Consider the following 20,608-nt stretch of genomic DNA (forward strand, 5'->3'; position numbering starts at 1 on the left):
GCCGCCCCCCGCCCCCCGCCCCCCCCGGCTTTTTTTTTCCTTTCCGCCGCGCAGTTGCCATGGGTTACCAGGGCGGTTGCCATGGGTTACCGGACCGAGGCCGGCTGGCTCGCTACCTGCCGCCCAGTCGCCGCCGCCGGCGGAGCGGCCTGGGCGGGAGGCGGCGGGAGCGCGCGTGTGCGGGACGCGGCGCAGGGAATGCGCGCGGGCCACGGAGGCGCCGCAGCCAACAGGCTGCCGAGGGTGCAGCCGCGGGAGCGCCACCGCCAGTGGGGTGGGGGGCAAAGCTATAAAGAAGGCCCAGAGGTAAGAAACTAGCAAAAACACAACCACAAGTTATGCCCGTGCTGTGCCTGTAGCAGCAAAGACAAGCGGTGTGGGGTTGGATGAATCTACACTTCTCGTCGGGGGAGAAAGGGTATTTTCTTTTTTAGCATAAGCCATTTACATAGTGTCTTTAGACCAGAGTTTAAATTCAGCAGGAAATTGTAGCTTAATGGTTTTTTTTTTTTTTCTATTTTCCTCTATATCTTTTGAAAAGAAGTCTTTGGAATTTTGGAGAAAGTGAAAGGGTCATTAACTACCAGAGTTTGCGCAGCTAAAATAAATTAGTGTCCAATGCACTGCTCATGATCTAGAAAAGTTTCCAGTAGGAGTGAAGCGCAATTGTGTCTGCTAAAAAGGGACAATGGTGACTCGTTTGTAAGATGCATATGGCAAAGAATAGAACCAAAGTCCTTTGTATATATAGCAAATGTTAAAGAAATTGTTGCTTATTTACATCCTTCTGAAATTTTTGAACTCCACTCTATTAAAATTATTTTCTTATGACCTTTATTTGCAAAGAAAATTCTATGCTTTGAATGTCAAGTTGCAGTAACTAATTTCAGACAGTATTTTGTATTTGAAAATGTGTTTGTATATAATAAACTACGAAAAGGTCTATATTCCAAACAAAAACACAAAATTGTATTGAAATAAATTGTTCCCTTCATTGAAAAGATGTTGCCTTGTATTCACAGGATACCAGCTAAGTAATTTAAATATTAAGAGGAAAACTATTTAGAAACAGAATAAGCTTTGTTATTTTTGTTTTAAAATGTTAAGAGGCCTCTAATGAAAAGGGGTCATCTTTTATAGCTCAAATACTGAAAACCTTATTTGTACCACAGTAGCTCAATAATAATGAATCCTTAAGGCATCCAAAAAATACAAACCAAATTCAAAACAACGTCCAGTTTACTGTTGGATATAACGGTGATTGTGGCCAGGCTAAATGAATTTGTTTAACTTCTTAATTGTCATAAAAGAAATTTTGTTCTTTTACTTTATACTGCATATCACTTGTTTGTATTTAATTATTCAATAAAATGTGGACTAGGTTTGAAAAACTGGCAAGATACTTAATATCTTAAGGAATAGTATCTGCTTAAAAATAAATACTTGTTTGTCCCTAGTAATTTTTAAAACTTGAAATTTTCACTAGAATTAAGTAACTTTCTTCTAAGTGAGACTTTATAAGAAGCCGAAGTAACAGGTTGTTGACGTTCAGTGCTATTGAAACCTTTGGGTTATATATAAATCTAGTTCTACGACAAAACACGTAAGTTGGCTTTATAGGTGAATAGTTTACCCTTTCAGAATTCGCCAGGGAAAATGCAGTTTTGCTGTATTGTAATCATAAAGAATCCAGGATTAGAATTCTTTACATTTAAGTCACTTTAAAAATAGTGTTAAATAAACATCTGTTCAAGTTAGTTACATCGGTAATTATTTTCTTTTTCCTAAAGAAAGCTTTATAAAAAATATGCCAGAGAAAAATAAGAGACAAAGCAAGAAAACCACTGGGAACTGAAGTTAATCTAAATATCTCAGCTGCAGGAAATCAGTTTTAAGAAGCCAGTGTGTGGACACTGAAACAACTAAACCAAGGCTAAAAGCCTCAAATATGTACAACTATAGCTAATATTAAACCATGTTTTACCAAATTTCCTCATAAAAAATAAAAAACACTGAGTTTGGGTCTAAGGCAGAATATATTCTCTTGTATAAAATAAGTGATCCGGCAAAGTTTATTTTTTTTCACGTTTAATGTAAAAATGATCTCATGACATTTACATACTAAGTATTAGGCATTACTTAATATTAATTTTGATGGCTATGTTACATCATCTAAAAATAATACGACAATTGGTGGCACAGTATGTGTTTTTCAAAACTGCTGTAAAACAGAAATAGCAAATACATATTGGTGAAGGGATGAGGATCGCTCTTAAATGCCTGGATGGCATAAACTTTACTTATTAGCATGGTAAGAAATTACTAAATCTTTTCTTTTCCTGTATTAAAATAATGAGCATCTAAGACACACTAAATCAAAATATTTACAAAAATTTAATAATGTTTTAGACCAAAGAAAAAAAGGACAAATTAAAGAAATCATTCTTATTCTAAATTTAATTTTTTAAATGTTAGTTCTTAGTTTTCTTAGCTTTTTTTTCTGTTGGTTCTTTGAAACAAGCATTGTAAAGACTTTTTAATAATACAATAGCTTTTAAACTCCTAGTGAAAATGAGAAGGTTGCTTTTTGTAGTAGCCTTTGCCACTCTTCAATTAGGGTGGGTAACAAAGCAACAAGTTATCCTAGTTATCTGAAAATATCTTCCTGTTAGTTTCACAGAAATATTTTGTACCATTCAACATGGATGAAACTTGGGTAATTATCTCAAGAAAATGTTGCCTCATCTGAAATCTGAACTTCAAAATAGTTTATCTAAGATATCTTTGGGACACTAAAAAAAGACATTTTATGAAAATTATACCAATCTTCAAGTAGATGCTTTAAAAGAAGGGGCTTTTTTAAAATGAATAATTATTTCTGAAATTAGCAAGTCAACATCCTTTTCTAAATTATGGGAATATTTATTGGTAAAATTAAATTTATTAATCTTTATAAAATCCTTCCTCTAAGTAATAAGTAACCACCACTGATACTGACAGTTATCTAGTGATAAGAAATTGCACATTTAGTCAAAAAATAAATCATTAACCTGATTATACAATGATAATGAAAACAAATTATTTGTCTCCAGAAACCATTTGTTGAAGCTGATTTTGGACAATGAAAATGTATTTCTGAATCTATATATTGTAATTATAAGTAATATTACTAGCACTATCTATGTTTTTTCTAAGATGTAAACATTATTTTAATATGTCTCTATTCATAAGATACATTTCCATCTAAGCGTGAAACAGAATACTGGAAAGGTTAAATACTCTTAAAATATTTCAGTCGAACACCCAAAAGCATAGTGTTTTGCCAGTGCACGGGAGGTATCCACAAAATATCAGCCACATGTCTGAGAGAGGCAGTCTAGTCTACACTGTTACTCTTCGCAGGGTTTAACAACATATACACCGTGTTTACGGTAACACTGCCCCACTGATACAAGAAGGAATGCTCTATCTTGATTTTAAATGCTACTTAGTTACCTATCTTTTTAAATTCAATAAAACCAACTAGGTTTTTTAAAGCATGTAAGTCATTTCATTGGAGGGCAAGATCTTGTTTACCAATAATGTCTGCCTGTAAAGGATAGTATTGCATTCACAGGATTTTTAGCTTTACACAGAAGCTTACCTAAAATAAGACAACATAAAAATACCACTAATAAACAACTCAACATCTTTAAGAATTTAAATACCTAACATCATGACAATGAGCTTTAGGTAAGAATGTATTATTATAAAGCTTTCTTCTCTATGACTGGACATAATTTGCTATTCCTAAGATAGTAACATTAGAATTATTTTTCAGGATTCCTGCGGAGCTGTATTTACTTTACATCCATGGGAACTGCTGTCATCACTACTGTGTCCAAGCCCAGAGGATGAACTGGAAAAGAAGAGAGGGGGAAAATAATAAAAAGAGGAAATTGGTTTTCACAACACACTCAAAGCCTGAGTAACAGAGGAGAACTTTAATTATCTCCAGTCACAAAGAGAGACAGGAAATTTGGACTTTTAATTAGCCATTTGGAGTGCAGTTGGATATTTTTTTAGCTAGCTAATTTAAACGCGAATAATTCAAGTCTGACTAAATGAAAGTCACATAATCAGAATGCAAATAATTGAATTTCTACTGCATTCATTAATTCAGTGTGGAGGTGTGTGTGAAGACTACTATGATGAGCTGTCACAGCTCAATAAAATCTCAGTCAATTAATTTTTTCATTATCTTAGTATTACATCAACAAAAAAGTGAAATGTGTATATATCTCTATACACATGCATATGTGCATACTATGTGTTATATAAATACATATACATTAAATCAAAATGCAAGGAAATACCTTTCTGAATCATAATCTATATCATTTTCTTTTTTTCCTTCTTCATCTTCTTCAGGGAAACGTCTGTTCATTAAGGCAAACTTGTGAATTGCTTCTTCCACAGAGTACTTAGTCTGCCCAGAAACACATGCCTCAATGTCTTCTGAATTCAGATGGCTCTGTAAGAAGAGGTGAAGGCTGCTATCTGAAAGCAAAAGTGCATTCTGTAGGACTCTATATTAAAAAAAAAAGGAAAAATAATTGAACAGGATGGTCAGTGATAGGGTAGAGGAAAGAAAAACATTAGAAATGTACCACTGAAGGTAATTTCTCTACTGTGGTAAACTTTTTATCAATTATGGGCTCTGCCCATTAAGGGGAGGAGAGCATATGTTAACTTTTATTCAATTATTTGGAAATTTAGGTGGGTAAAAACATGAAGCTAATAGTTAAGAACATCTGTTAAAAGAATAACTTCAAGGACATTTCTTCAATTTACCCATCTGTTATTACCATGTGGATTAATTATGGAAATATTTTGCTTATATAGTCATAAAAAGTTATTCTACTTTAAAAAATTTACTGCCAACAGCATGTCAGTTCAGTGATCTTTATGGGATAGGCTGTCATGAAACATCAAAACTTTCAACTACTATTAAAAATTATATGAAGAAGTCAATACAATTCTCAGCATATTTTACATTTTAAAACTTTACAAGTATAGTTATAAACTTAAGGGCATGTTTACGGCAGCTCATGAGAGAGATGGCTTTTTTTAATACTTAAGGTTAACTGTAAATTTCTCCAAAATCTTTAGGAACACTGAATCTCTGTGTTGTCAAAATGAGCAACCAAATAAAATTGATCCCAGCCAACTTTACCATATATATCATTAAAATATGATAATTTTGTGATGAGTACATACTGCTCTTCCCACATTTAAGATCAAAGTTTACAAAGACAGAACAGATTTCAACCAGGGCATCAGAACTACATGGAAGATTAAAAACTATCCTGTAGCAAAATCTATAGATGCTCAAATTCATATTAGTGAATGTGTTTTCTCTGAAATGCACATCTTAGAATATGAAATCAAATCAAAGTATACCTTTATATTTAAATAAAAACTGGCTTATCTTTTAGCAAAGATGTTGACATATGATAATTTAGTCTCTACTAATAGTTCAGTAATTATGTAGGAGGAGACACTAAGACTAGATACAGGGGACAAAACTAACACACTAAAACCCAAGTAGAATTTTGTCCAACATAAGATTTTTCCGATATAACGATCTGTGAAAAATAGATCATGTATTTCAGACCAAATGAACCTTACCTTATATTCTGCTTGTTTAAACAAGTAATAAGGAAAGTAAATCTCTTTTGGCCATTAATATCAATTTAGTGAAAATCCAAGGTCATTATAATACCAAGTCCTTTTCTACAAAATAAAACAATTATTCTTAACAAGGCAAAAATGCCTAAAAATGCACAGTATTAAAACCAAAATCTAGCTGTCGCCTTTGCTTCAGCAGGTTTACAGTTTGAGAAAATATTCTTTACTGGTCTATTAGAAGGAAAAGTAAAACCTTTGTGCTTTTTAAAAGACAAAACCTCAAGCAAAGCAGCTAAATCCTTCTTTTTCCCTCTGTGTCCTCGGCCCTGGGTCCTCCCAAAAGATGACCATGTCACATGATAATGATTAATTTACCAAGTACAAGTAGCTAAGTAGTAAATCCCTCTTACTACTCTTTGAGATTTATTTTCTACACTTACAAATATTTACCATTCTTGTTTTAAATACTTCAGATTAAGAGAAGAGTTATGGAGCAACAATCCATTAATATGAACTTGGATCGTGAAGTCTGTGAAGTCCGAGCAGAGTGTTTCCTGTGGCCTCTGTCAGCGGTTTCCTGCCTGCCATAAGTACAAGGAACTGTTCATGGGATTGTACTCGTGGCTTTGTTTCTGTTGGAAATGTGTTTTATTTTCTTTATAAAATAATGGGTAATCTTTAAAATTGATTTTAGATGGTTTGAGGCATTACACCACAAAAGTAATGAGCACTAATGCCAATGATATTGGACACAAATTCATTTTAGCTTTATTTCATGTCTGAAGCAATTCTACTGAGCCTTGAACCGCTCTCGTGTTGTTATTAACTTGCTAGTAACTTAACACATGGGTACAGCAAACAAAAGTGATCAGAGTCCAGGTTGATCGGGACCTCAAGGCTACTGTCCTTTTTCTTGAGCTATAATTCAATTTCCAATTTTACTGTACATTAGACTCATTATTTCCCAGCGTTTTCTTTTTCTGCGCAATACTGCCATCTGGAGGACACACAGATGAAAAGAAAAGGAGCCAGGCTCACCTAGCTCACAATTCCAAAGAGGGAGAAAGATGTGGCTGGGGAGGGGACATCTCAACACTCCCCCAGGCCTAGAGTTCAAACCAGTGAGTCGGCTAGGCACAGCTTTGGTTTTTGGAATCTCCTCTGTTTCTCTGGCTAAATTCATGCCACCATACTCCATGAGTTTTAAATAAGCAAAAATATTTTTAAATGTATTTATATGCTTCTTATTTTAGTCAGATAGTTCATTCTGAAATTTAAAATGAAATTTTTTGAGAGTGTTTTTTCCCTTCTGGTTAGGTGAGCATAATTAATTTATTTTGAGTACTATTTGGCTTACTATCAGAGAGGGCTGTGACTGCCACCATCATAATATTAAATCCTATTTTTTCCTTAGTCATGTTTGTGCCATATTTTCCACAAACAAATCTAATGGCCCAAAATCAATTTCAAACCTAATATAAAGAGTACTTTGTAAAACAGTCAATAAAATGTCATTTGTAGAAACCTCCATTTAAAAAGTATATGACTTTCAAACCTTTATAAAAGGAATAAAAAATAGCCTCTAGGATTTTAAAAGAATTTCTAAAAAGATATTTATAGTGCAAATCAGAAGTTATTCCTTTCCCCATAACAATTTTAGACTAAACAAAGCAAAATCTGTTTTTTTCCCCTAAACTGGACACAGTTGAAAAGCACAGTTTTCCTCAACATGATTTTATTAGATGTATTACATGCTGGTTTAGCTGAGAACAATATATAGCTATGCAAAATCATTTCATCCTAACTAAGGATGTCCTGGGTCTGCTGAACCCAATACAATGATATATATACACATCTGCGTAGTACATGGAAGGTTAGCAGTTTGATGTAGAAAAAAAAATTAACTCAGCCTGTTTAGCTCTTACTATAAGAAAAAATAAAACCTACAAATCTTCATTGAAGACCTTCATGATCTATGCTGTGCTGCCCTCTATTGAACACAAAGACATAAAAATCGTGTGTGTGTAAAACTAGCTGTCATGGTTCAACACTAGCCTTTTGTAAAAAAACTTCAATATTCCTTAATATTTGAAGAAATACAAAACCATGATACTAAAGTCTAAACTGTAGGGTAAATGTAGTTGTATTAATGGGATGAATTCAGTAAAGAAGGGAAGCGGCTCCCAGTCATGAACATATCTGTTCAAACCTAAATTGGAAACCCATTCAAACCTAAAAATTAGTAGGAATTCCATTTTTCATAGTTAGAGACTTACTGAGTTTGTATTTTTTAGCCAGTAACTTTCTTTTCATAACTATTAGAAGGGACTTTAAGTTTATAATTACTCAGGGGCAAGAATACAAAAGGGAGATTATAATTAAGACTGAAGAAAAATGAATATATTTGAAAAATCTCACAATCATACGAAATTTAGCCAGCATTTAAGAGTACTGCTAATTTTAAATTTGCCAGGTCCTGGGATTCAAATAGTACGTCCACCTTTCCTATAATTTCTTTATCTATAAAACTGAGATAATACCCAACTCCTAAGATTTTTAGTACTGAGACTAAAACATGTAAAATGCCAAACACGTAGAAAGTGTTCGATAAATGGTAGAAATTATTCTTATTTGGCACCTAGTCAAAGAAACAATTTTCTAATTCCTCTACAAAGATCAGTACTTTCTTACTACATATGTATCATTTCACAAATGACCTTAAAGGTATATATACACATATACAAAGACATTGTGGTTCCAAAAGGTTTGAACATATTTAGTGCTTCTGGTTCATAACTTCAAAACTCACATGAAAACCAGGCTTTAAAAATACATGGTAAAAACCTACAATACAAGCATGTTTCCATGTTTTAATGCTGTGGTTCCTAAAATCCCTCTACAAACAAGGTACGGGCTATTGATGGCTGGCCCTACTTAACAGGTAACCAATGGGGGCTCAGAGGATGTCAAACTGGGGCCAAGACACAGTGCCAAGGTACACATCACATCCGGTTTCCTAAAGTGGACCCAGGGTGGGTGAGGGGAGGGGGCACCAGGGGCAAAGACATGGAGGGTGCTACCTTACACAACCCGGGCAAGCACAGATCTGAAGGACACAGAGGGAGGCTGGGGAGGGTCAGCAGGGGCTGCAGAGCTCAGGTCAGGCCTGAAGCCAGCCCTGTGGTATTTGACTCCTCACTTCCTTCAGGTTTAGGCTGTGTAGAAACATCAGCTTTCATTTTTAAAGTGAAATATTAACTTGTAGACAAATGTTCACATACCACAGTGGAACAAATGATATCACAAGAGAACCCCCTGCCAATTCCATGATTTGACAATCCAATCGGATGACAATCCAGATTCAGTGTTACTGAATCTAGCCGTAGCCCTGGATATGTACACAGTGCTCCCCACTAGAATGGAAGTGTCAGGAGGACAAGGACTTGTTCATTCTGTGCAGTCCTATGTCCGTGGCACGCAGCCTGGCCCAAAGCATTCACTTAATCAACATCTGTTGAATGAAGGATCGCTGCATGGTTTTTGGAGTTTTTTTCAAGTCCTTTTCATCTGTAGGACACAACCACCCAGTGAGGTTGGCTATGTGTGGGTAACATGATCCCACTCTATAGCAAACAAAGGCTTAAAAGGAATGAAGTGACTGTTCCAAGGCTCACATGCAGCTAGAAAAAAAAACAGGAACCATGATTATGGGAGACCTAGAACCTGGCTTCTTGAGTTCCTGAACCAGGACACTTTCTACTATGACATCTGCATCAAATACAACCAGCAAACAGTCAAACCATGCACTATGCAAAAATAACCTGGCACAAGCATAACCCCACTATGGCTGAATGACACTCACGGGGTCATTAATTTGGGTAGATCAACTGTGGATAGAAAGGTTGTGTTCAAAACAACGAAGTAATTCCTGGTCAAAAACACATATCCTGCACTTAACTAGCACTGTAATTCAGAGGCACGTGCTGTCTTCTGACCTGAAATAAGACTTTCCTACAGAAGACAAACTGCCACAGCTCCCCGAGGACAACATGTTCTACACTAGAGTGACAGGCAATTCTGTAGAATTGTGTGGCAGGGACCACATCTCAAGGGAGAGGCCATCAGCCACCTCATAGATACAACAATTAAAATCAGAGGCCTCCTCTAGGGGAAAGGGCAGGAAAAACTTGGCCAGGTCTCTGTCCTGCCATGCCTGTGATACCCCCCAAAAATACAATGAAATGTTTTTGGAGGACTTGGCTCTGCTAATCAGTTCTTCTGGTCTCTTGCCATGTTTATTCCTCTGGCTTCTCTTCATTGGCCCACTCTCCCTCAATTTATAATCTTGGATCTTTCCATATGCCTCTAGGACACCTTCAAAGGAAAGGCACTAAGTCAATCTAATAGAAATAAATATTAATATTAATGTGCATATTTAATATCCAAACCCTTTATGAGAGAGCCACATGGGGAGGAGGCAGTATATTATTTCAGGCTAGATCTAAGGTCCTATTTAGTGAACCCCAAAGGAGATGACTTCAGATCCTGAAACTACTAGAAAAAGAAACAGTTCGGGAGATTGGGTCCTGTCAGTAACTAATAGTCACATGACTCAGCCTATTTCCTTATCTACAAAATTGGAAATTAGAAAAGCAAAAGCTGTCTCATGTCTAAGTGCATTAAGATAATAACAGCATTATCTTAATTGTCTAAGTGCATGCGTAGTGCATTAAGAAATAACACGAAGATAGCACACATTGCATGCCAGACACTGTCATGAGTGCTTTACAGTCACTAACTCGTCTAATCTTCTCAACAACCCTATGAGGTAGGTACTATGATTACCCCATTTTATAGATGGGAAGACACGGGCAGAAGAGGTAAATGATCTGCCCAAGCCCCCAGCTAGTAAGTGGCAGAGTGAGGATCTGAACCCAGGTAGCCTGGCCCCGGAGTCTAGGTGTAAATCAGTGTGCTATATGGCCTCTAGCATTTTCGGTATTCCAGCATTCCAAAGAGTGGAGCGGGGGAGGGAAATCACTGTAGTGTGAACTCAGGCAGCTTTAACTGCAATACCCACCATCACAGAGTAATCCAGAGTTAATAACTCACTGAGACTGTTCACACGCCACCAAATATTCCTTTATAAACATTCCCTTCAAATATCAGCGTTAAACCATTACAGGAACCCAGAAGGATATTAGCAGCCTGTTATTGAGCTGATTTTGGTCTGTAAATTCTAAGCATTGTAAACAAAGACAGTTTTTAAGAAGCGCCTTTTGATAATTAGGCATATTTGTTTCCTGGCAAATTTTTACTTTTGTCAGCTAAACGCCCATGTCATTTGGATCTGCTTGACAGCTTAAAGGACCATATATTTGTTATTTAATTCAATTTGTTCATTGTTTTCTTTCTAGAAGACTTAGTCCCAAATATGTACGAGATGATGTGAGCCACAAGATGGTGCTCTAATATAGGAAACGGACCACTGGGTTTTGCTCTAGTGCAGATTATTTGCATTTCAGAAACAGGAACATTCTTCCCCACACCACCATGCAGCTCTTGCAAAGCACTTGCTCACACCCCTTGTCTGGCCACAGAAGTTTCTGGACACTCACTTTCTGAGGAAATCTTCCAGACCCTGGCGACGCTGATCCACATGCTGGCGATTGTTCATGTTGAAAAATAGGTTTTTAGATGGAAGTTCTGGCAGTTGTCTTAGGAGAAAGAAAAAAAAATGTTTTTAAATGATTAATTCAAGGTGCTTCTGTTACAGAAATCCCTCAAAGTGAAGGCAAATTATGTATGATGATTATTATCACACAGTTATTCTATAATTATGATTGTACATTATATAGTTATATAATAAGGGTATGAGGAAGTCAGCTTAAAGAAAAACCCATCTTTAAACATTTCTGAGGCCTTTCATGGCCTATACCCATCAAAGTTGGTGAAATTTAAGTGATAAATTTTAAATTCAGATGCAGTAGCTAAAAAACTAAAGCTACATCTTGTAATCAAGGCAAAAGCCTATAAAAATCTTTCATATCTTATATATCTTAATGAACATCAATTTTAAATATTGAATATCATGACAAAGTCTCCTCAGTATACTCTAAATCACTTACACCAGCAACGCATTGCTTTGGAGTCTCTGCCTCAGCCACACGAATTCTCTGTATCTTCTTCGTACACAGGATGTTTTCATTGTAAAACACATGCTGTTAGTCTGTACAGAAAAAGTAGAAAAATGAGTCTTACCTGAGGAAAAAAATGCATTTCTTGTATCTGCAATTCACAATATGATCTCAATATTCATTCTAAATAGGATTTAAACCACCAAACATATATTTATATTTATGCCAGTACTCTGAAATCTTGCACATAACCCAGGAACATAACAGCCCTGAAGACAGCCAGGATGATGGAAATAAGCAGTGTTGCCCCAGGGTGAGGTATGACCTGGCCACTCCCTGCATCCTGAAGGAGCCTCCTACTCACCTATGAGCACTGCTTTCAAGAATAAATCATTAAAAAAAATCCTAACATATAAATGACAGGTAGGAGCTCAGGTTCATCCGTTGCATTTTACCACCATCCCCGTAAGCTGGAGGAGCCTTTGGGGCTTAGAGGCACCTCCTCACGACCCTTTATGAGACATTGCAGAAATCTTCATCTCCTTGACATGGCCACCCTGCAGATCATACAGATCACCAGAAATCCTAGAGAACAGCATTCCCTTCTCTACTGTATGTGAGAGGGAGCATGTCCGTCCGAGCCAGAGAATGACCATGGTACATGGGGATAAGCATCTGGCATAGAGGACAGGCCGACCGGAATTCCAGTCCTGGTTGTGCTACAGGGCAAGTCACTCAAACTTCAGTTTCTTCAGTGCTAAAATGGGATGAACTAGTATATATCTAATTCACAGGGTGGTTGTGAGGATTGATAATAAGCACTTGGCCAATGTTATCTATTAATAATACTGTTAGTTACTAAGTGTTGGTTTCCTTCCAGCTACCCTACGGCAGACTTGGAAAAAGCCACCGATGGTGTCCCCATGCTAAGCTCAGCCGCAATGCCTCTCCTTTGGGTAAACATAAGACAAGAGTAAATATTCTCCTTTGAGTAAAACAAGCGACTAGCAAAATATTTGTTTCTCCTGATTTTTGAAAATATGAGTATCTTTATTCTCTGTATTTCAAAATCCGATTTTCTAATCTAAATGAGAAACAATTTTTTACCCCCAAGATCAGTACTATTTCAAAAATTATTATTCTACCACTTAATATGCCCGGCGATTGTTTTCCTTGGGAAATCTAAGTAACTATGTGCATTAGCTCTCAAACTGTTCTCATGAAATATATGACATGGTTCCTGGTATGCTTATGCTTTGTAAAGTTCAGAAAACTTCAGAATGTAGACAGGTTAAAAGGCTCATCCCCAAGGTAGCCACTGGTCTAAATCCCATTATCTTTAACAATATGGCAGCAAAACCCACTGGAAGGAGTTTGTGGCAAATAACATCCTGTGGGTGGACTTATAACACACCAGGGCCTCACTCTAATGTGCTCCTTGGGGACTAGGTTTGCAGACCATGTTATACCAGAACTAGTCCCCTAACAAGGCTTGAGCAGGTATCTTCCCAGTACCCTCTCCCTAAAGAATGCCAGACCACTACAGGGATTCCTGACATCTCAGACACAGGCTGGGTCCATTTAAATTCCCTTTAATTTCTCTGCTCACAACCACCGTGGTTGTCAATAAATAAAAATCCACCTGGTATCTACACCAGACTAAGGTCCGTCCATAAGTCCTTCATTTGCAGGGCAGGTTCAGGGGAGTATTTACGATGGCTACCCAGCTCTAGGGTCTACTAGTTTAAAATTCCAAGTAAACATTAAGATCCCAGAGTTGCGTGACATCATCTCCCTTGAGGTTAATTTAAACAAGTTAAAGACCAGCTTCTCTACCTCCAAAGCTCTATGGGTTAACAACTAAGAGAAGCCAACCAGAACTCCCTAGCTCTGCCATCCACTTTTAATTGTATGACAGGTGGAAGTCTCTTCAAGATTAGAGGATACTGAGATCACTAACTGATTAAGTTCCTCTAAATCTATTTGCTTGTTTTTGCTGTCCACCAAGCCAAGGCTTATCCATTGTCAATTTATTGGCATTTCAGAAAAGTGCCAGGACATCATCAAATAGTATTTGTGGAACCCATCATTTCTGGCTCCAGATGGAGATTTCTGAATTTACATCAGGCTATTTATAGAGCAGAGCAGAATCTATACTTTCATTAACTCCTGGGAATAATTAAATTTCATGCCTATCATGAAGTGCGTGATAAGGACACATAATTTTTTTAGAGAAAGTTAGAAGGCAACTAAAAATATTTCATTTTACTTCAAATGCTTATTCTTATACAGTCATAAGTTTCCACACAGAATGCAAGTCTAGTGTGAGATTATAAGTAAAACCAAACAGAATCAAAATACATGGCATATGGCTTTACAACACAATCAAAAGAGCAGTTCTGAGTTTTTCTTTTATTTTAGAAGTTGGGGAAACCTCAAAGAAAAAAGAGAAGAAAGGAGAATTTAAAAAAAGAAAAGTTCTATGGCTGGTGTTTGGGTGTCCAATATACCAAGTTAGCTATTTACAATGGGAAGATTAAATAATGGCTAAATTTTACTCCACTTGTGCTATGAAGTCACGGATACAATCTGGGTCAATTTCTGTGCTCCCAAATTGAACTAATTTAGTTTGTATCTGATATGCATCTGATTTAGATGCAAAAAGTATTATCCTCAAAATCGGGGCCAATAAACTATAGCCTGAGGGCCAAATCTGGTCTGACACCAGTCTTTGCACATAAAGTTTTATTGGAATAAAATTATGCTCATTCATTTATGCACTGTCTGTGGCTGCTTTTCACCTGCAACAGCAGAAATGAGTAGTCTCGACAGAAACTGTATGGCCCACAAACTGAAGATATTTACTACCTTTACAGAGAAGTTTGCTTACCCTTGTTTAAGATGGTCACAGAAGGCCACACACCACACAAAATTGTTCAAGAGATTGTGATACAGTAGGATCCACGCAAGGCACATCATTTCTAGTTGCTTACTCATTACATTAATTACTCAGATTCTAGACAAATTAATCACAATAATTGCACATATCCATTTCCCACCTTCTGATTCTATATATAAAACACCACACATCTCTTTTCCAAAGAACTCTATATCCTCTCAAACTTGAAGGTTATCAGGCATTATATTATTCCAGAAATATGCTATAGCAGATCATGAGAAATGCCATTAATGAGCTATAAGTACTCTTTACCCATGCATTTTAGATGCATGCACATCTTCAAATGTGAAGGCAATAAACATTAAAATATTAATATTAACAAAGGAACAATAAGGGATTCAAATAAGTAATTTTTCAGCTTTAGGAACCATCTTACTAGTTCATGTAAGATAAAAGCGTTAGTTGTAATCATTCAAATTCAGTTCTTTGAATAAGAAAAACTTTTACAAGTGTCAACTTTATCCCATAAAATGTATCCCATAAAAGTCCCTCAAAATTACTATTTCTACTGACTACATACTTACATGAATACATATCTCATAGTCAATGTAAGAATGCCAGAAGTCCTCCTTCTGAATCCTAGGATCTCGAACCCAGACACTTACAAATTCCTGTAATGGCATAATAAACAAAGAAATATTCTTCAGAACTGCAAGTAGGACTGGAAAGAACTGAGCAAACGACTGCACTAAAACAAAACTGAAATGAGCTTTAACCAATGTGGTACTTGTAATCCTTTAAAAAACAAGAAGTAAAGTTAATGAATCAGGCACCACGAGCAAATCTAGAAAACACTTTTGCCACATAATGGAATTTTTCAGATAATGCAAAACTGAGGTGGGAGCACTTCTGGGTAGTTTTACCGGTTATCTGCAGACAAAGTATACTGTAAAACTGATTTTTAATTTTTAATCTTAAATAATTGGTTCAGGTTTTTTTCAAATTTAAAAAGTGATCATTTCTTGGTTTCTTCATCTCTCTAAACTGAAACAATGGGTCCTTCTGGGTAAGTTGCTTCCTAGGACACAAATAAGAAAGGCACCAGGCCAAGCATGGCGGCTCACACCTGTAATCCCAGCACTTTGGGAGGATCTCTTGAGCCCAGGAGTTTGAGACCAGCCTAAGCAACATGGCGAAACCCCATCTCTACAAAAATACAAAATTAGCCAGGCGCGGTGGTGCATGCCTGTAGTCCCAGCTACTCAGGAGGCTGAGGAGGGTGGATCACTTGAGCCCAGGAGGTGGAGGCTACAGTGAGCCTTGAGTGTGCCACTGCACTCCAGCCTGGGCAAAAGAGCAAGACCCTGTCTCAAAAGAAGAAAAAGAAAAGATACCAAAGCTCATGGGAAAAGTAAGCAAAGAGGGTTGAAGCTGACTTTGTGCATGCATCCCAGCCACATGAGAATAAGCAATAATAACTTATTAATAGAAAGAGGAACACCTTCTTTTACATAATACTTTTCTTTTTTTTTTTTTTTTTTTTTTTTGAGATGGAGTCTCGCTCTGTCGCCCAGGCTGGAGTGCAGTGGCGCAATCTCGGCTCACTGCAAGCTCCGCCTCCCGGGTTCACGCCATTCTCCTGCCTCAGCCTCTCCGAGTAGCTGGGACTACAGGCGCCCGCCACCACGCCTGGCTAATTTTTTGTATTTTTTAGTAGAGACGGGGTTTCACCGTGGTCTCGATCTCCTGACCTTGTGATCCGCCCGCCTCGGCCTCCCAAAGTGCTGGGATTACAAGCGTGAGCCACCGCGCCCGGCCAATACTTTTCTATTTTTAAAATACATTTCCCCTACGTTAAATCATTTCATCTTCATAATATCTTTGTGTTATACACAGAAGTTAGGGATATTAAAAATCGTATACAGTAGATAATTTTGTTCTTTTATAAAGATAATAAGAATCGAAAACCTGGGGTAAAATTTAAAACAATAGGCCGGGCGCAGTGGCTTACGCCTGTAATCCCAGCACTTTGGGAGGCTGAGGCAGGCAGATCATAAGGTCAAGAGATTGAGCCCATCCTGGCCAACATGGTGAAACACCGTCTCTACTAAAACTACAAAAATTAGCTGGGCGTGGTAGCGTGTGCCTGTAGTCCCAGCTACTTGTGAGGCTGAGGCAGAATTGCTTGAACTCAGGAAGTGGTGGTTGCAGTGAGCCGAGATCGCGTCACTGCACTCCAGCCTGGCGACAGAGCAAGTCTCCATCTCAAAAAAAAAATTAAAAAAAACTTTTTAACAGGTGCTCTTTACTAAATAGGTTTAGTTTAAAAATTTGAAAAGGTACAGCAAAAAAGTATCATGTTTCACGTAAGTTTTTAAGTATAACTTATTTACTCAGTGATCATAAACTTGCTGAGTTTGATTTTAAATATTATAGCTTTTTGATAAGACTGGGAGTCCAAGGCTGGAATTCAGGCATTTCTTATTGCTTGTTGGGGCACATCTGAGAGGCAGGCTATGAACGCTTGAGAGCAGAAGAAAAAGAGAGATCGGGGGCTTTCTGGACAAAGCACCTCCATTGAGTCACGCGGATCATTAAATGAGACTCTTCATCACAGAGGATTTTTTTTTAATCAAAAAAACACACCACACTCCGAAAATAACTTTTGCCCCTATCAAGTTTCACCTTCTAGGGCAACACGTTGTCCTTGCACTGGAGACTTCTGTCCCACTGCTTGTCTTCAGTAGACAGAGATTATGAATTACTGTTCCAAAAAGTCTTATTTTAAAATATTTTCATTGTATATTTTTAAAATCATTTAGGGGACAGAATAAGAACAAGATAGGCGAGGCTCACACCTGTAATCCCAGCACTTTGGGAGGCTGAGGCGGGTGGATCACCTGAGGTCAGGTGTTCGAGACCAGCCTGGCCAACATAGTGAAACCCCGTCTCTACTAAAAATACAAAAATTAGCTGGGCATGGTGGTGGGCGCCTGTAATCTCAGCTACTCAGGAGGCTGAGGCAGGAGAATTGCTGGAACCCAGGAGGCAGAGGTTGCAGCAAGATCACACCATCGCACTCCAGCCCGGGCCAACAACAGCAAGACTTGGTAAAAAAAAAAAAAAAAAAAAAAAAACACAAGATAACACTATAGTGATGCTCTTTGGCCATTATTTCTTTTCTTTTTTCTGTTTTTTGAGATAGGGTCTCACTCGGTCATCCAGACTGGAGTGCAGTGGTACGATCTCAGCTCACTGCAGCCTCAAACTCCAGGGCTAAAATGATCCTCCTACCTTAGCCGACCCTGCCCCCAGTAGCTGGACTACAGGCGGGTGCCACCATGCCCGGCTAATTTTTTAATTTTTTGTAGAGACGGGGTCTAGCTATGTTGCCCAGGCTGATTCTGAACTCCTAGGCTCAAGCAACACTCCTGCCTCAGCCTCCCAAAGTGCTGGGATTATAGGCATGAGCCACCGTGCCCTGGCCATTATTTCTTCTTCTCTATTTCTTTATTTTTCTCATGCGCATTAAGAGACAACCGTCATTTCTTAAAAGCATATTCTAAGTTATAAGAGGGATTAAAAAACCATTTTTAAACCAAATATCCATAATATCCCCTAATCACAGTGTGATAAAGCAGATTCTGCCCAGGGATGGAAACAGAAGCAAAAATCCAGGTACTCTGCTCTTGATCTATGCTTTTCACCTCCATCTCTTGTCACTGTGTATGTGTGTGTGTCTCTTAAACTTTTAAATGCACACTCAAAATCCATTGCAGCACTAAGACTCCACATATTGTTTCAATCCTGAAAATCTTTAATTTGGTTGGAGTGCTAAATATCACTATTCTCTTGTGGATGGCAAACTTCTTCCCTCTCTGCATCCTGAAACGTTTCTGTGCCTGAGAGCCATCCCAGGCTGTTGTTCTTTGCACACTATTGCAATTCTAGGGTGACCTCATCCAAACACATTCAACCCCCTCGCATGAGCTGATGGTCCCCACCCAAAGCTCCATCCCAGTGCAGGCACCTCTCCCATGGATCCAGCCTCTAGCCTGATCCACCTAGAAGTCCCTTGAGCACGTCGTCTCCATACCCTTCCCATAGCATCCTGCTCCCCTTCTCAGTGAAGAGCATCTCCCACCAACCCCAGCTAGAAACCCAGTTCTCCCAGACCCCTCTGTTTGACTCATTCCCCAAATCCACACAGACCAAGTCCTTCATAGTCATTCTTCTTGGAACCACTGACAACTATTCCCTCTGCTATTGCCTTGGTTCAAGGACCTCTTGCCCAACATTAATTCAAGAACTGCTAATTTATCTCTGGGCCCATATCCAGTGCATTCCCCACATGAAGACAAGAATGGCTCCAAAACACGTATCTGATGATGTTGCTTTGCTGCTGAAAATCCTTCAAAGGCTGCCCCATAACCTTCAAGTTCAGACTCCTCAGCTAGCACAATACAGCCTTTCATGATTTTCACTCTGCTTATCTTCAAAGGCTAAGCGTAGGTCCCCATAAGCAACATGCCATTTCACACTTTCATGCCTTTAACTAAGCTGTTCTCTCTGCCTGGATTGCTAGGCCACCCTACTGCCTTTTTTTTTTTTTTATCTTCTCTTTTCTTCTACTATTTTTTGCCAACTCCAATTCATTTTTCAAATGCAACTCGGTCACCACTTTTTCTGGGAACCCTTCTCAGATTCACCCAGTAGGACTTATTTGACCCTCCTCTGAGCCCCTAACGTCTCTGGGATTGCCTTGGGCATAGTCCCTACTCACCACATCCTACTGTGCTGTATTGTAATTACCTGTAGGCCTCCTCTAGCAGACGCTAAACTCCTGTAGGGGAGCTTAGGCTGTCTTGTAAGACTTGAATGCCTCCTACACCCAATGCCTTCCATTAGTATCATTTAATGAATAAATAAATGCCTGCAGGAATAAACAAACTGCCTTCAAGAAAGGAAAATCAAACTTCATTTGAAATTAAAACCTCATCTACTTGGGTTCTTGGGCTCCATGAATTAATGATAAGTTATTTAGCAGCTGGTCTAAAGTTTATCTTAATTTAACAAACCCCTTCCTCTAAGGATGTGCCAATTAACAGCATAAGGATACAAGAGCAATGTTTAAGATCTGGGAGAACAAACTGTTTTCTAGCACCCTAAAGAACTCCAGAAGCACCTATTTACATAGAAATAATTGAAAATCCTTCTGATAGCTTCAATAACTTAGTCCCCTAAGACTTGTACCAGGCAACAATTTGTTAGCCTAGTTGGAGTTAAAATATGTACTTGAAAGTAATGAAAGTACATTTATTTTAAAATATTCTATAATTCACATGGGTCTCTTCCTCCCCCACTCTGCAATTAGTAGGAATTAGTGAAGTTTCCCCATACTCTCAGCTACAAATAGCACACCCAGGAAGCCAAGGTTCACCTCTAATCTCTTAATTAGACGCATCCGTCACGACACTGCCCGCCATCCTTCAAAGGAATGTTGACAGGCTGTCAGCCACAGAGGACGGTTCCACAGCCCCTTACCTAGAATCATATGGATTTCCTAGGAAAATTGCTTCAGCAGCTGCAGTTAGTCAACTTAATAACCTTATTAAACACTTTAATGACTTCTTGGGCCTAATGACTATATGTAGTATGAAAAAGCCAGGCAGAGTGGAATTAAAAATGTAATTCCCTAACTAACTGTCTAACTGTTAGGGACTAACTGTCCCTGCTGTTCTCCATGTGAAAACAGACTTCTAAAGAAAGACTCCTAGACTCTTTGAAGATCTAATTCCTGTGTTATCCTATAATAATCAGCCTTTGATTTCAATGTTCCCTGTTTTTCCCCCATCCCCACACCCCAGGTTTGACCATTATCCACTTCTACACTTTTTTTCTC

General features: G+C 38.1%; 1 protein-coding gene and 1 long non-coding RNA gene across 7 annotated transcripts in view; one reads left to right on the plus strand and one right to left on the minus strand.

Annotated features, from left to right (window-relative positions):
- Window positions 1-324: 324 nt before the first annotated feature.
- Window positions 325-4,370, plus strand: LOC131384550 (uncharacterized). Its single transcript, XR_009215520.1, has 2 exons — window positions 325-418; window positions 3,821-4,370. It is a non-coding gene; the product is annotated as an uncharacterized LOC131384550 (long non-coding RNA).
- Window positions 1,991-20,608, minus strand: part of SNX10 (sorting nexin 10) — an 83,697-nt gene continuing 65,079 nt past the window's right edge. For 3 of the 6 annotated variants that reach the window (XM_058446254.1, XM_058446250.1, XM_058446258.1), the window contains 5 exons: window positions 15,291-15,377; window positions 11,799-11,899; window positions 11,289-11,387; window positions 4,356-4,568; window positions 1,991-3,898 (listed from right to left, as the gene is read on the minus strand). In XM_058446254.1, the coding sequence (XP_058302237.1) occupies window positions 3,817-3,898; window positions 4,356-4,568; window positions 11,289-11,387; window positions 11,799-11,899; window positions 15,291-15,377 (582 nt within the window). In that variant the 3' untranslated portion in view covers window positions 1,991-3,816. Of the gene's footprint in view, window positions 3,899-4,355; window positions 4,569-11,288; window positions 11,388-11,798; window positions 11,900-15,290; window positions 15,378-19,518; window positions 20,064-20,608 lie in introns of those variants that run through there. The other 3 variants (XM_032758920.2, XM_032758940.2, XM_032758949.2) reach the window with 2 other exon arrangements.

This window comes from Hylobates moloch, unplaced genomic scaffold (genome assembly GCF_009828535.3).
Source record: "Hylobates moloch isolate HMO894 unplaced genomic scaffold, HMol_V3 SCAFFOLD_1, whole genome shotgun sequence".
Lineage (NCBI taxonomy): Eukaryota > Metazoa > Chordata > Mammalia > Primates > Hylobatidae > Hylobates > Hylobates moloch.